The sequence below is a fragment of the Alosa sapidissima genome, chromosome 16, assembly GCF_018492685.1.
Source record: "Alosa sapidissima isolate fAloSap1 chromosome 16, fAloSap1.pri, whole genome shotgun sequence".
NCBI lineage: Eukaryota > Metazoa > Chordata > Actinopteri > Clupeiformes > Clupeidae > Alosa > Alosa sapidissima.
In genome coordinates this window covers 23,932,449-23,950,169 of record NC_055972.1, presented here as the reverse complement: position 1 = coordinate 23,950,169, position 17,721 = coordinate 23,932,449, and the positions used below count along the sequence as shown (strand labels likewise).

Here is a 17,721-nt window from a genome sequence, read left to right as displayed (position 1 = left end):
TTAGTCAGGGCCAATACACCATCAAATAGAACACTGTAAATGCTAGTTTAAACACTTAACTTTTCAGGTAGCCGATAGGCTAATCATTAGCCTTTCAGACATTAGAATGTCATTATAATGCTGCTAACATTAATATAATGTTTTAGTGACCTTGTTGTTTCTATGAACATGAATTGTTGTTTATAGGAAACATCAACTTAGTCGAGGCATAAAAAGCCCTGTATCTCAATAAGTACTTCAACTTTTGAACTAGCTAGCTAGCTGATAGCACATGCAAGCTGGATGCTACCACCGGCTAGCAGCTAGACTGCAGTAAAATGGTTAGCAAACCGTCCATGCCCCTGCATGTTTCACTGTGTCAAGGACGAAATCAAGAGTGTCCAAAGGGGTGAAAAACTTTAAATCGGGTCACATTATTGACTGTTGTGTGTCCGAGGGTTAGCTTGTGGGTTTTGTAAGGGCCAGCATGAGGGACAAGACCTACAAAGTTGTGTGGTGAGTTTTGCAGGGAGGTTGGTAATGCTAGTTAACATTAGCTAGGCTACTGTAGCCTTCATACTATACGAGTCATATCATCAATCATTAACCTAGAAATACTTCTTCGTACATTTAATGAACATTTTGCGTAATAATTCACAGCAAACTGAATATGGTGGTCCAAGAGCAGACCATGCACCGGCCCATGCATCAGGATGGCAGTCAGATACGAAGCACTGCACAATGTTGCTAACGTTAACCGCTTTCACGCACACGATATAAAATACACAATGGCAAATATAACATTCAGTACCAAAACACGATTATTTGCATGATTACTCCTGAAATAACTGCTATTAACTGCACATTCACTTTATAAAAATCACTGTTTGGAGGAAAGGGTTCGCGTGCTGTCGCCGGTTGGAAATGATTTCGCGCTGGTTCGTGCATTGCTTATATATTATTCAGTGAGGCGCGGTGGTTTATGGGATGAGTAGTTCCTTCGCTAGGAAATGAAAATATGTACACAGTCTTGTACCTTTTGACTTTTTTTGGACTTTCTCTTTGTTTTTTCACTCGAAATGATATGTTGTATGCTTATGAGTCAGTCCCGGCAGCATGGGGGGGCTTTGGGGGGCCAGGCCCGTCCTGGAAGTCATCTGTGCCCGCCCTGAACGAGCTTGGCTGCTCCAACCAACCCCAATCCCATAGATTGATTTTGAACACTTATTAAATGTAGGCCTAGCCTATACGTTTGTCAATCTAGCAAGTAGCAAATAAAACTGGTAAAATCTGTATTATTCCGTAGCTAATCAATCAGGAACATTAGGTAAGCCCATCACCTAAATGGAGAGGAGGTTACGTGGCGCAGTCTACTTCACTTCTGCACTAACCCCTGTCATCCGATGACAAATATAGCTTATCGGCTCGCAGGTAGGCTATATCTCATATCGTAGTTAGTAGAAGTATGCCTAGTAGTTTCTGGGTTTGTTTGATAGCGTTAACCTTTACAGTTTTTTTCTTCTGACCTAGTCGGAGAACAGGGAGCTTACCACTCCAGGGCCAAAGTTATCCGTAAATTCGGGGCTAACTCCCTAACACTCTATCTGAAAGTGGTTAGCAAATGAACGAGGATTTTGGTTTTATCTGCGGATTTATTTTTGCATTATTTTGAATATGACTAGCTCCAGTCTCAACAGCACGTCTACTTTTTCCACACGCATCTCAGTTCTACATAACACACGCATCTCAGTAACACATATCCCCTCTCGCTTTCTCTCTCTCCATCCCTGCGCACAGGGCTCTCTTAAAGGAGCTGCACCATTTTACAACAATTGCATCTACATTTTCATATTGGAATGTTTTGTCAAGTGTAAGCTTAAACTACCGTGATCAATTTAAGTTCCAGTGCCCCCCCTGGAAAGGTGTAATGCCAGTCCGTGAATTTGTGTCTGCCGCCGGGTCTGTTATGAGTTACTCCGTAGCTGATTAGCCTAAGACATGCTCTAAAACTCTTTAGATACGGATTTTTCCAAAACGTCAATGGGAGAAATGAATGGGAAATTTACTTCCGGAAACTAAGCTCTATCGGAGGAGGGGCGGGACTGTGATGCTCTATTGTTTTTGTGTACAGATCAGAAACACGTTTTTTTGACGGCCTGTGGGGTATACTACGAAGCACGTTAGACATATCTAGCCTATGTAGACATATTGAGGCTTGACAAAGCCTTGACTCAGGGGTATACGTTAAGTGATACTACGATTGCAGTTATGTGATATATTTGTCAAACTAGGCTTTCAGCTCAGATCTGTGCGCGTTCTCGGTGTTGGGATGATGTTGGCCAATCGTGAAACGTGGAGACGCACAAGACCGCCTCTATTTAAAAACAATTACTTCCGCATTCATGAGCGATAGCTTAATCTACACTGCGGTCTTTTTTTGTGTCTAACCTATAACATCAAATAAATCAATTGTCATGAGTTGTTGTATGGTATGCACGTCCATAGTGGGATATTTGCACGCACAGCACTATTAAAGCGCATTCAAGATCCAAAATGTTAGTAGAGGCGGACCACCTATAAGATATATGACAGAATCCTACACGTGAGATAACTTCGTTTTTAAGACAATTGATTGGTCAGTGTACGGTAGATTACACGATTTGAGCTATAACTTAGCACATAACCTCCTCCCGACCAGGTTTGGTTGACAGCATAAGATACCATGGTGATATAGCGACACTAAAACAGATCCACTTTCGTGTCACAGCATAGCCTGGCTTTGAGCGCAACATACCTCGCTAACCCACTAATCGAGATTCGTAGTACACCCCACTGCTTATGGGGCAGACAGCTAGTGGATCGTTAGGAAAGATTAGATGAAGGCCCAGATGTATTAAGGGCTCCCCACTAATTGTCACATATGTGGAAGGGGGGGTTGGGGGTCCTCCCCCAGAATTATTTTAATTTGTTTGATGTGATTTCCTGTATTCTGGTGCATTTTGGGGATGGCCAATACTAAATTCAATCAGATTCATAGCCTACATCCTGATTTGTTGATATTTAGGCAATGATTCCATGCAAAGGCTTGGGCCCAGTAGGCCCGTGCAGTAATCCATCCCTGTGTGTCAAAGTACACCAAAGAAACTCTTTCAAATTGTGTCAGAAACCAAAAACACTCCTCTGTCTTTCTTTGATGTGCTTGGCTTTTCAAAAACCACAGAGACGGTTAGGACTCCTCTTCCCAGAGGCACTGTGTGACTTTGTAACAGCGCAGCCTATATACCATGTCCTCATTTTGTCTTCAAGCTCTCAGCCCTTTTCTTATGTAAGGGAACACATGTTAATCACTGTGTATCTCCCCTCTTCTACCTCCTTCTGGTACCACTTTCTCCTTCTACCACACTTTGACTACCATAATTTCCCAACTATTAGCCAAGGTTTATTGATTTTGCTAAATTTCTTCAGCTATGATTATTAGCTATGAACATTAATACATGTTTGTTTAACTTGCATAAAAGACTGTCTTGCGGTTTATACACAATGGGGCTAATGCACAGGAAATTACTGTAGTACTAGGCACTCTTATCTTATAATAAGGATACTGACAGGTGCAGAAGTAATTCCTAGCTCTCCTCTGCACTGTAGCTTGAATTTCATTCTCCTTCTGTAAGTTGCTTTGGATAAAAGCGTCTGGTAAATGAATAAATGTAAAAGTAAATGGTTCTGCCAAAATCCTAATACATAAATGGCATGAAGGAGAAATTACTGAGGAGAAAAAAACATCTGACTTGACTTCAGACTGGCTAGCATTTATACATGAGAGACTGTCTAAACCAAACATGGAGAGACTGGAATCCACAAAAAACTGTAACGTTTTTTTTTTTTTTTTTTATGGTTTCAGTATGCATTCAGTATGCATGACATTATCCACATACAAATTATTTCAAATTATGAAATAATATTGGATAACTGCAAGTTACTATTAAGGATTATAAACTTATAGCAGCAGCACACTACATTCTGTAAGGCCTTGTGTAACGAAGTGCTTAACCTGATGGTGAGATGACTCTTATGCTCTCAAATATTATGTATATGAATATATGCAAAACAATATGAATATGTCTCTACTTTATAGGCAAACTACCATTTGCAATCACCTGGCCTGGGCGAACAGCATGTGGTGAGTGTCCATTTATAGTCCTTTTTATGTGGCCGATGGGTGCAAATGACCTGTAATTTATGACAACACATGCAAATCGACAAAACACTTGCAAATACTGTAGACAAAACACGCTGCAAATTTAAAACACAAAACCAAATTCAGACAACACAGTATTCAAAAATACTGATAAACTGCTCTCTGATGTTGTAATGGTCCCAGACAAAGCCAGGAGTGATCCGTCCAACCTCTGTAACTTCAAGGTTACCCACTGATAACGAAGAGGAAGAGTACATCCCAAATCCTTTCAAGACGTATCAGGACGGCCATCTTAAGAACAACCCAAACAAGGTAAGTCTAATTGTGTGATTGCCTCTGTCAGTGTCATTATGATGCCAGCTGGTGCCAAAGCAGGCTACCAGATAAAAGTAAACAGGTAAAAGTACCAACACGTTTACCTTATTCTTGATTCAGAGCAAGAACCCCCAATTTGCTTTTTAAATTTTTTTTTTTACAAATTTGACATTGTATTCAAGGCTCTATCAAGATAGAAGTTTGGATTTTTTCGAGATCATTGCTAAGGCACATGATAGACCTTCATTTAGGATTGGCAGGCTTTGCATGTCTGCACTGATGTTGTCAAGTTCCATCTCCCAAAGGAAACAGCAGGAGCTCTAAAACACAGACACACAAATGTCATGGAGCACTATTGGTGTATAACTTGAGGCTTTAAGAGATTCCCTTGGGAGGCAGGAGAGATACGTTCCCAAGTATAATTTCTACATGACTTATCATCAACATGGGAGAAACAGTGGTAACACTTTACTTGGATAGTTAGATAGCATAGAATGAAAAGAACTATTGAGGCAATCATTGTTCAGATACAGCCAAGGAATAAAGGCTTCCAATAGTAGCTTGTATGTTTTGTGAATGAGGAAGGAAATGAGTGAGCTGAATTGAACATTTACAAGTGGCTGCTGTTATTGATTACCGTAAAACTCCAAATAATAGCCCGGGCTTTTATTTTCCCAAATCGCCAAACTGCACCGGCTAGTATTAGAGACAGGCGTCTATATGAGACAGGCCTTTAATTCCCTTTATACAAAACTTTTCCTCTGCAAAGATGGAAAATATTATCAAATTAATTATTTCAAACACTGAATGTCTACCTAGGGTGATATCAGGTAAAATGGGCCATCAGCTAAAATGGGCCATTTAAGGTTTGGGGGTCCCAGCCCTTCTGGAATTTAGAGCCAATGACTGCAAAGGATTGTTGTCATAACTGTGCTTGACAAGTAACAGGTGATTTGATTGGTTTATGGTTGCTATGGTGGGAGGGGCAATAGTTAAAATCAAGACTGCACCAGAAAGCTGCATGGTAAGTGGCATATCAAATCTAACTAAACTATTATAAGGATGATAAATCTATAAAAAAACAAACATGCACATAAAAAAACTATGCATAACATCTGTCTTGATGGCATCCACCAGAAATAATGCTGTTAGTTTGGTATATGAACTTATTTTTTGTAAAAGTGATGTTTTTCTTAGCGGCCCAATTTACCTTAACCCACTGAGGTAAAATGGGCCACATGGTTTCAGCTAAAATGGGCCATCCTCTGTGTCACTCACAAACACACATACACATGTGTGTGAGGGTGTGTGTGTGTGTACACACACCCATGCACATACGCATTCACCCACACTCGGCACACCAACCAACACACACACATGCATGGACACAAACACACGTACACACACACACACACACACACACTCACCATGACCCCCCCCCCCCCCCCCCCCCAGTAATAATGGTCGATATTTTATTTACAGTGAGTATGGCAAATGCGAATGAAGTGAGAGGAGAGGAGAGAGGGAGAAGGAGAGAGGAAATGAGAGGAGGAAGGATGAGAGAGGAGACAAGCAGAGAGGAGAATAATGATATCAAAGTTTTAATTTTTAATATATCAGTTACCAGTTTTGTATGATTTTTTGTAATTTGCGCATTTCGTTCAAAATGTGCTGTTCACACACACACACACACACACACACACACTGATCTGTCACTGATCTATTCACTGATCTGTGCTGTTCCAAAATGGTCTTTTTTAATTGCACATTTGAATATCTGAGTTTGCACCCACACTGTTTTTTTTTTAAAATGGCACATATGAATATTGTGTTTTGAAATTAAAATTGATGATAAATCACCATTCCCTTTGCATTTTGACTGGCCGAATGCTACCTGAAACAGCTGGCCCATTTTACCCTAGATGCTGGCCCATTTTACCTGAAACTGCTTATGCTAAAAAAGTTGGCACAATTGATGTTTCAAGAACTGTAGGACCTAAATAATTATATTTTATGACATAATTTCAACACAAAATGATCAAAAACAGTCATTAGTAATCATAAAAACACTTGGAAAAGGCATAGTATTATATTATTTTCCCAACTGATTTACCAAAAAGTGGCCCAATTTAGCTGATATCACCCTATATGACTAGGCTATCTGATGACAATTACGGATCATCATTCATTTAGTGTTGAGATGTTGTTTATTGAGTGAGATACAGTAAGATCCAAATAGCAGGGATAGCCAGAACAGATGAAACACGTTTTAATTAAACGTAATCTACAAAGAGATCGTATCACACCGAAAGCTCATATTTTGTCACTAGCAAATAGACTATATCGGTCCTTTGTCAAATACAGTTGCATTATCAGCCCTGACCAAAACTGTTCCGGAATTATTTATGCAAAAGTGGAACGTGCTTAATGTTTCATTCTCCCTCCTTTTTGGCACGAATGAAACAGCATGAGAGAGCATGAACCATATTGTTTCTCCCGTTTTGTATTTGCCAAATTTGACAACAGTCTACATTCAAATCATAGCCTACTTCCAGGTTCGCGGGAACATATTTTTGACCAGGGGTGCTGAATAACAAAATAATCATGGATGTCCGACGATTTCTCCCCCAGCATATGATTCGAATTTAGACAGCTAAATACGCCATTTCACCGCCGTGTATGAGTAGGTCTAAGAGTGAGAAGTTTTATAATGCCCTGGGCAGCCACCTTCCACTGCAACTATGCGCAGAACTCCGACTCATCAATAAAAACTGTGCGCGCACACAGCAGGTCCCATAGAAGCGCACTTGACTTTACATCATTAACCTATTTCAGTAGGTTATATAGCCAGAGAATGTCCGTAGACGGGCTCTGATATAGCCTAGTCTAAGGTAAATTCCTTTTCTGACTTCTTTTCTGACTTCTTTCTCTTGAACGATGACGAAGTCGGACATATAGGCATAGTTCATATTGGGAAAAAAGTAATACAATTTGGAACTCTAGCTTTTCCCCACCGCAGTCTTTTAATGCCATCTAATCATAACGTGCGCAGTCTGCGCCATACTTAAGCCCAAATCACACCCAAGATTCGCAACGAGATGAGCAGCAACTTCATGCAACATTCTAAAACCTTGCAACTGTGACCAGACATGTGAATGCTTTGCGACGGCTTGTAACGACGTGCAACATCTAATTCACACTGCTGTAACCTCCTTTCTGGTTTCGTGTCATTGCGAATCTTTAAACAGACGATCTGACGGGTTTTAGAAGATTAAATACAACCCGAAACTAAAAAACAGACCAGGCCTCTACTGGAGACCGGCCTTTACGCAAGCATATTCAATTGTAAGTTTAGGCAAACCGTTTGTGTTACTTAGGAATGAGATAGAACTTATTATGGTCTGAGCGTTGTATTATGTTTGGCGCTGCTGCTCGCCACTGGCCAATGTGATCCACAAGGCCAATGTGATCCCCGCCCAATGGTCTGCATTCCTCATGGTCCTTAGCCAGTACTACCCTTTGATTAAATGTTAGAGCATCGTAATGGTTGGGACTTGGGAGTCTAATTATGATTGAATAAAAGTGAAGATGAATTCACATAACAAATGCTCCATATCCCCCATCTCATCATCTTCTGATTTTCCTATAGAGATTATTCTCGCAGGTGGAAGTAGGGTTCATTCTTTCTGAATATTAATAATATCATCTCATCTCACCGTGCTCATCAAATATCCACTGTTATTTGGTCTCATTGTGCATTGACACATCAAACATCATCATAACCCCATCATAAACATATACTGGCAGATGATATTCTTCCATTATCACCAGGAGAGAAGAAATACTTTTTCCTGATTAGCTGGTGGGGCGGCTATAGTAAGGGATAATGGACGACACGGCGTTCGGTTCACAGAAATTAATGCACGTTAAAGGTTGTAAAACGGCCCTGACGCGCTGCGGAGGGGCGTTTAAACCTCGTAAGTGCATTCATTTCTGTTTGCATTTTGTAGATTGCTTTTACAGTAGGCCTAATGCATTTGTCCTTTGGCTCAAGTGCTCTGCACATAGGCCCCAACAGTGGTGCACTCTTTCTACTGCTTTCTACTGTACGTTCGATTACATTAGATTCCATTGTTTTCAATACAACCCCGCACACCAGCGCTGAACTCTGCCGCCGCCACTGTGTCGATTTCAGTGCTATTTTTGTTGCCGCTGCTCAATCAAATCCATTATGTATTGATTGCTCGTCAGTTAAAGATTCCAGTGCTAATGTGGAAGTGACGGAAAGTTTCGGCCCACTCTTGTCGGTGCCTATATACAGTATGGAGCGCTTCAAGCTTTACCATGACACATCGCATTCCTGATACAACATAATAAATGCAGCCTACCAGGGACAACTGTTAGTTGAGGAAACTAAAGTAGTCAGACCCCTTATCCCTACTTTTGGTCAGTAAAGTGAGTGAAAAAGAGTTGTTCATCCAGATGATGATCCACATCTGGAACATAGGCTAACATACTGATATGGTGAGACACACACACACACACACACACACACACACCCACACACACACACATAAAGATGGACAGACAGATGAATCCGATTTCAATACCCTCTACATCAAGGGCAATAAGGGCACCTGCTCTTACACAAACATTTAGGCATTCACCACAGCAAAATTGAAGGAGCATGTTAGTTATATACTGTGACCCATTAGGTTTCCTTGTTGGTTGTATTCTATTGACTTGCCAGTGTTTTTGCCCTGACAAGAAAGCGCAGATTACAAGAAAATATGCCAGTCTCCATAATGACAGTGTAGACCTCCCCGCTCAAAGAGAGCAAGCTTTTAGGGAGCATGTATGGCACTAAAATTGCATTGTTGCACTGACACCCTAAACACTGGTCTTATTGTAAGAGGCTTTTACATGACCCAAGGTATTTTAAATTGTGTAAGGGCATGACAACATGGCGGTCTTGTAAATGGGAGTTTGATTGCAGAAAAGATGCAATTGTGGGGCGATTTTAGCGACTTGGAGGCCCTGGGCAAAGGACAATTTGGCATGGCAATTTGAGTAGGCCTATAGCTCAGTTTTAAGAAACTTAAATGCATGCATGCTTAGCATTTTGTGAAAATAAATCAGTATGGCTACATTGACAAACTCTTATCCATGAGCTGTGTATCCTCTGTATCCTTTTAATATTTACAGATATCTAGGCGATTTAAGCACAGCTCAGTTTTAAGAAACTTAAAGGCCAAAGTTGGAGACCATGTTGCTACCATTTCAAAACCTTACTCTGGAAGGGCTAATTGTACAGGGGAATGCATTACACCGTTTTGTTCGGTAAGGTCTGCTGTTTATTCTGACATGGTTTGTCTGATACAGTGCAACTGGAAAGTTTTCAGACCCTTTCAAGTTTTCCACATTTTGTTATGCTTTCACTCATCTTAAAATGGATTCAATTTTTTCTCATCAATCTACTGTACACACCAACATTCCACAAAAAAGCAGGTGTTTGAAGTGTTTTGTAAATTTATAAAAAACTAGATGTACAAATTAAGTAACAGTAGTCTGAAACGAAATGCTGTTTTACATCTAACCAGTGGTGCAAATAACTGACATGTCGAAATGGGCCTTGATGAAATGCGTCGCTAGACTGTTCATACACATTTTAACGGGCCAAAGTTGAAGAGCTGTTGTCCGTTATTGTTCGTGCAAATATAGGCTGATTCATGTTCCCTTGCATTGTGTAACTGAGGTCCATGGCTAGTCTGGCTTTCACCAGACCAAGCTCAGTCTTTTAAGAAATTAAAAAATAAATAGCGGGCAGATCAGGCTGGGTTCACCCAGGCTAGTCCACAGACACCCGATATTGTTTAATTTTCCGATTGAGATATCCACGCTCTGGCTATTCTAAATGCAAAAATGCATCAGGGAGTTATGACAAAACTGTAACTAACAAACTAGATCCTAATAGAAAGCTGTTAGCTTCCCTAAGCTACAGGTAGGCTTATAAGGTAGGCCTATTTACAACATAAATTGTCAATAGGCTATGCTGGCGACACAAATAAATTTTTTACGTTGGTAAATCTTCCATTGCACAGAAGGATTTTTGTAGCACGTGCAACAAATGACAGTCGAAAGATACAATTACAGTGCTGCTATCAATTTGCTTGGTATAACCGCATTTATAGTTTTCTACAAATGCAATCAATCAAATTGGCCTCCATCACTCAACCAACGCTAACGGTAACATTACCTAGGTCCTTATTGATATTATAAGATTAACGTACCTGCAGTAAAAACCAAGCATGTCCGATAAACATCCTCAGATTTATTTCGGCTTCAAGAAGAAATGGGAATTACATTTCATGTGAACATCGTCCTATTAGGGGTGGGCATATCGATCCAAATAACGATAGTATCGATACCAACATTGGTATTGGTATCGGATCGATACCAGTGTGATGGGATCGATACTTTAATTCCAGTTCACTTCCAATATCTCTCAATTTGTTCAAAATGCATTGTTCCTGTTTCACCAAGGGCTAGCCTACAGTCAAGCAAACCATTCCTTTCACATCTTGCATGCCCGCTTTGCAATGTTTCGTTGCTGAAATGTTTGTAAATTATTAACAATGGGAATCATAAAATCATTAGCATATTGATGTTTTATTCATGTCATAAATCATAACACACTGTTCGGCCCCTACATAAAAGGGACGAAACAATTTTTTTCCGTAAAAGTCTAGTGGGGCTACATACCCACCAAATTTCATGTGCCCCGGTGGTTCGGTGTCCCGGGTATCGTTGACCAAAAATTCAGGAAGTAGATGACGGAGAAAAAATAAAAAACTTTGACAATCCCTATATGACCGCCGAGGCGGTCATAATAAAAGACTGAAATATTCCATTTACATAAGTATTCAGACCCTTTGTTATGACACTTGCAATTGAGCTCTGGTGCATCCTACTTCTATCAATGGTCCTTGAGATGCTTCTACAACTTGATCGGAGTCCACCTGTGCCTAAATTAATCCATTGGACATTATTAGGAGAGGCACACATCTCTTTATATAAGGTCTCACAGTTGATGGTGTATGTCAGAGTGAAAACCAAGCCACAAGGTCGAGAGAATTGTCCATAGACCTGCGAGACAGGGTTGTGTGAAGACACAGATCTGGGGAAGGATACAAAACAAATCTGCTGCATTGAAAGTGCCCTAGAGCACTGTAGCCTCCATCATTCCCAAAAGGAAAAGTTTGGAACAACCAACAGTCTTCCTAACTTCCTGGCCGCTCAGCCAAACTGAGTAATCCGGGACGAAGGGCCTTGGTCAGAGAGGAAACCAAGGACCCAATGGTCACTATGAATGAGATCCAGAGTTCCTTTGAGAAGATGAGAAAAGCGTATAAAAGGACCCTGTTTTGCAGGTCTATGGACAATTCTCTCGACCTCGTGGCTTGTTTTCACTCTGACATACACCATCAACTGTGAAAAAAAAAAAAAAGATCAACTCCTTTGTCAGAAAATGGCTCGGAGTCCCACGCTGCTTAAGCAGTGTAGCCTTGTATGGGAAGGGTATTGTAGAGTTGCCAATATCTAGTCTGACAGAGGAATTTAAGTGTGCTAAGGCAAGATTGGAAATGACTCTTACTCAGTCCAAGGACCCAGTGGTGAGGAAAGTTGCACCCACAGTTAATGCAGGGAGGAAGTGGAACCCAGAGCAGGCAGTTAAGCAAGCTCAATCAGCATTGAAGCATAGGGATATAATGGGCCATGTGCAGCACGGGCGGGGGGGTCTAGGGGTGGGTGTAAGTTAACCCTTGTGGAGTAAGGCTTCTGCAGGAGAAAAGAGGAAAATGGTAGTGGAGGAAATGCATAGACAGGAGGAGGCTGTAAGATGTACTAAGGCAGTGTCGCAGGCAAAACAAGGGCAGTGGGTGAACTGGGAAGGGGTGGAAAAAAGACGGATTAAATGGAAAGATCTATGGGGCATGGAAGCTGGTAAGATCAGATTTATGTTAGGTGCTACATATGATGTGCTCCCTTCTCCCAAGAATTTAAGTCAATGGTTTGGTGAGGATGATAAATGCATACTTTGCCCGTGTGTGGGCAGTCTCCACCATATCCTATCAGGGTGCAAGGTAAGTCTCACCCAGGGGCGGTATACGTGGCGTCATAACCAGGTACTGAAATGTGTGGCAGCGCCAATAGAGGATAAAAGGAGAGAAGTCAATTCATTAGCAGCTAGTAAAGGGGTAAGGCAAATTAAGTAAGGCAAATACTTAATTTAATACTTAAATTAAGTATTTTGGGTATTGGATATTTCAATGTGGTAATATGGTGGCAGCATGGAGGGGAGTGAATGAGGGTGTCGACTTGATAACCTCAATGACATGTCGCATACTATATACTGCTGTTGGATGGGCCATTTGTATTGTGTTTGTGACCATTTGTTGGCGGATTTGTGGGTAGTGTGCTTTTTAAAGTTAAACTTGAGCAGGGGCTTCTGAATGTGTTTTTACCTTGGATTTTGGCACAAGGGATTTTAACGTCTAATCCTGTGTATTAATGTAATGAGACCTTATATAAAGAGATGTCTGCCTTTCCTAATAATGTCCAGGGAATTCATTTAGGTACAGGACTCCAATCAAGTTGTAGAAGCATCTCAAGGACCATTGATAGAAGTAGAATGCACCAGAGCTTGATTGCAAGTATCATAACAAAGATGAGTCTGAAACATAACAAAATATAGAAAACTTAAAAAGGGTCTGAAAACTTTCCAGTTGCACTGTATAGGCCTATAGTTTGTCAGTAGGCCTAATTAAATTTTTTGAAAAACCTAAATTAATTAGTAATCAAGGATCTTTGATTCAACACAGATCCACAGATCTCGCTATGCAGTCATTCTTAAATAAGCGTAGCAGTGGCACATGAGAGCATAGCAGCATTTCTAAATTGTAGCCTAGTGTCAAAAAGTAAAGCGCTATGTAATTGATAATAATTGTAATAATAATAATAATAAAAAACATGAAATACGAAACATGACAAGGCCCTGTGGTGACCGAGGCCCTGGGCAATTGCCCGACCTTGCCCAATGGGTTTGCATGCCTCTGATGTAAAATGAAAATCTGACAACCTAAGTTATCATCAAAGCTTAAAGAGAAACGGTTGGACTTGCTTTTTTTCACAATGTCAGTTTAGGAACTGGGAAAAAGCTGCTCCTTTATTTTACTCTATTTTATTTTCACCCAATATCCAGAGCTGTGTGTATGTGTAAGGCCATATACTGTAGTAATATTGGGGAGAAAATGTTATAAGCACACCACATATTTTACTGTTCTTTGTTTATCTTTATGAAATGGAGTTGCCATACTTATTTCCTCCTCTGGTTTAACACCTCACTGTAGCTTTCATCTGCCCCCACAGACAGCCATGATTCACATATCAATCCCCTGCTGTTGTTACCCTGGAGAGCAGAGCAGACTGCTCGCCTGATTGCTTGGGGTGATACACTTTACTACATCCTCTGATTAAGCTGCTGTCTGCTTCTGGATTTATAGAGACATTTTACATCTATTGGAAGAATGTTCTGTATAAATACCGGTAGTAATACATATTATATAGTTATTATTACCTCCCAGCTTGACATATTAAGCATTAAATAGATACTTCCTAATGTGGTATCTATTCAATACTTTACATGTAAAACACACAAATAATGTGTGTATGTACACTACAGTATGTATGTATGTTACCATCTATGGACTTGATTTTCACGTACCATAACAATCATGCTGCTGAGTGGTTTCAGCATGAACTTTAGTTAATAAGCAAAATGGAATCTTGCATTTTAGATAAATGATAATTGACAATAATTAATGACAAAATTACATACAAATGACCTGTCAGTGACAGTGTTAAGTCAACTCTGAATCAACTGAGAATAGTGTTGAATTGGATATGTTGCATTTCTCGGACATCAATTCAGATTCAAAATCATTTACAAAATGGGGAGCCCCAACACACTGCAATAAATAGAAAGAGAAGAAGGAACGCTTCTCTGGGTCGAAAAATGTTAATAGTCAAACAAATTCAGGGTGCTCTTCAAAAAGGGCCTAAGCTAACTTGGCTAAATTGGCTACATGCCAACGTTTTCTCACACTGCATTAACTATTCTTCCATTTAAGAGCCTGCAAAGCAACAAATTGAATTAGATATGTTGTAAGTCCTCCTGTGAGGCCAGTATGCAGTTAACATGATAATTACAAAGAAATCATGCTTTGTATTGCTATGATACAGTAAACAGTATACTGCCCCCCACCCCCCCTTCAAAAAATACCTTGGAGTGTATTTTTATTGTCTAATATGAATAGTCAAAAGAAGCAATTTGGCACTAAATAAACTTAGTCTGAAGTTCTGAACAGTCCTACCACCAGATACCATTCACTAAGCCTTACTGTAAACTACCTGCCAATTAGACCTATACTTGTCAACTACCTGCTAATTAGCAAACAAACCACAGCCTTGTGCTAAGACTAATCTAAAATCTACAGCTTTTTACATATGGCCTCTGGATTGTGGGTGGCCCATCTCCTCATACAAGAAGGTATATAGTCTAACAATCCAATCATTTGTTGGACAGTGGCCTGATTATGCACTACTGTGTGAATGAAAAATATTTTTTAATGACAATTAGTGACTGAGAGCTATAATTACCTGTTTACTGCGTTAGGATATTCTCAATCACTATCTGATTCTTCATTCTAATTCATTGTTTGGTTCGAGCTGCCGTGCACTTTTCTATTGAAGAGTCTTAATGAAGTCTCCCGAGAGCTGCAGCTGGATTTGTAAGATGTTACGCAACTGCCCACAGGCCCTGCTCAGTAAGTCCCTATCACAGCCATGCTAAGTGTTTGTGGGAGCTTTTATCCCTGAGATGGCTGGTTCTGATTAAACAGATCATTAGGCAGTATGGGAGGTCTGGAGAGGTCTGCTCATATGAACACTACGTACGCTAATTAAAGAGTGAAACTTATTCATGCTGTACTTTCTTTGTCCATATCTAATGACACTTTGCGTATCTGTGCTCGCAGAGAAACACTTGATAGTTTGTTCTGCTTGTGTTCCTGTAGGACAGTTGTTTGCATGCAGGCGCAGCAAAGCCTTGGCTCTGTTGGATAGTGTTAATGATGCTACTTCATTATAGACCGGTTGGTAGTGGGGGCACCAAAACAAGTGTTGTGTCAGTGTCCAATAAGATGAGGTCTATTAGTTTCACAGATCAGTCTCACAAATTACCATATGCGTTTGAGGACAGCCTAATGGGAACAAATCTGTATGGGATCTATTAGTAGGTTTTGTTTAATTAAAATCTTTGAAATCTTTGAAATAAATTAGAACATTGTGAAGACAGAAAATAATATACAATGTGGATACTTTTACTATGTTAGTAGGAACCATTCCTTATGTTCTTAGAAGAAGAAAAAAACAGTTGTGGATAGCTTTTTTATGGGTGAAATCTGTGTGTTTCAGTGGCATTGTTGTATCACACAGCTAATCTACATTGTTTATGTTTGTAGTATTGATCCCTGATTTCTAGTCCAACAAGCATTTCTCTCACAGTAATGGATGACATTTTGACTGAAAATGTAAAGCATTTTTCTGAGTAAACATGCCACTAGTCAAGGCAGTTTGGTTTCGGGGAATGTCATCTACGGTAAAACCCAACACATGTTGGCAAATTGAATAAGAGGATTAGCATACAAATGTAGCCTGTTCTCTATGAGCTATGACAGTGGCCTTGACCCTGATCTAGCTCAGATAAAGGGGCCAGGTCTGGCCAGGGGCCGCTTCTAAGCGGTGGGGATGAGTGTGTGGTGGAATTGAGTGTCACTAACAACTGAACAACGTGTTTGCAGTATGCCTGCTTACTTCAGGGGGAGCCTGAGGCAGATGGTGGGAGACCTTCAAGCAGCCAGTCCTCTGCCAAAAAAAGCATCTCTTCTGGTGGAATGACGTTCGGCCTGTTACCCCCCAGCCTATGGCTTGCCACGACAGGAGACTCCCAGACTGGGCCGTCAGCACTCACTACCACACTGGCCAAGATGGAGGTGCATGAAACTGACATTTAGGCTGCCTTCAGTTGTTAAGAAATCTAAATGGAAAGCTCTCCTGCAAATGTGATAATTATAAGATCAATGTATTAGCTGACTTGTTACAGAAGCTAAATGTGTTTATACTGAAAAATATGAAGGAGCATAAATGAATACATGTTAACCCTTGCACTGATGCTGCTGGATAAGAATACACATCATAACATAATAACATCATAACATCAGCTCAACCAATTATAAATAAACAGCATATTTTATTGAATTGAAGGTGTTGATTTTTACACAGTAATAAAGTTATTTTGTTTTGTTTACAGTGTTTAGCTACATTTCTACCTTCCACTTGTTGTTTAAAGTGGAAAAAACCTTGTAGCCACAATAAATTTGCGTTACTTAAACTTTAAGCTTAAATGTGGGGTCAAACTGAGTTTGTTTTTACAAGTGGATTTTAAGATGTAGTCTATGCACCTGGTCTATGAACATGGTGGGAGTAGTACAATGTCTTGGCTTTAGACCATGCCAGGTGTTTGATGTGAGCAGAGCCTGACTGTGCTATAAGAAACACAGATGATTGAGAGTGGAATAAAATGTTGGTCACAGGGCTACCTCATCTGTGAGTTTCTGGTTTCCATCACAAGGCCAACACATCACACATTGGTTGTGGGGAGGTATATGCTGATTTTCACAGATTGCACCACAACCTGCAGGATGCACTACCAAAGGGCATGCCAGATAAAGTCACTTTATCAGTTTATCAAAACATCAATTAAAAGAGAGCTAAAGATCACATCATGAAAAAAACAATACCCTCAAGAGGCATATGAGCAACTTGGTTGACATTAAAAGAGCAAAGACGACCAATACACACCATACCTGACAACTCCATGGTATCATGGAAACAATAGTGCAGTCCTTGTGTCTCATTACTGAATCTCAAATGCTGGAAGGCAGTCAGGCAAATATCAAGTCAACATACCACTGAATTGACTCTACGGTATATTAGCTGGAGCCTACTGTATTTTGTAAATGAGGTATATGAATGAGGAAGCTAATTCAATAGTCAACTGTAATAACCATACTATGGCAGGTGGGAATGTTAAGGAGTGAACTGTATTT

At 40.2% G+C, this 17,721-nt stretch overlaps 1 protein-coding gene across 3 annotated transcripts in view; it reads left to right on the top strand.

The window, feature by feature from the left end:
- Window positions 1–17,009, top strand: part of LOC121684903 (muscular LMNA-interacting protein) — a 30,061-nt gene extending 13,052 nt beyond the window's left edge. For all 3 annotated transcript variants that reach the window (XM_042065034.1, XM_042065033.1, XM_042065035.1), the window contains 3 exons: window positions 4,115–4,159; window positions 4,361–4,489; window positions 16,414–17,009. In XM_042065034.1, the coding sequence (XP_041920968.1) occupies window positions 4,115–4,159; window positions 4,361–4,489; window positions 16,414–16,626 (387 nt within the window). In that variant the 3' untranslated portion in view covers window positions 16,627–17,009. The remainder of the gene's footprint in view (window positions 1–4,114; window positions 4,160–4,360; window positions 4,490–16,413) is intronic.
- Window positions 17,010–17,721: the final 712 nt, after the last annotated feature.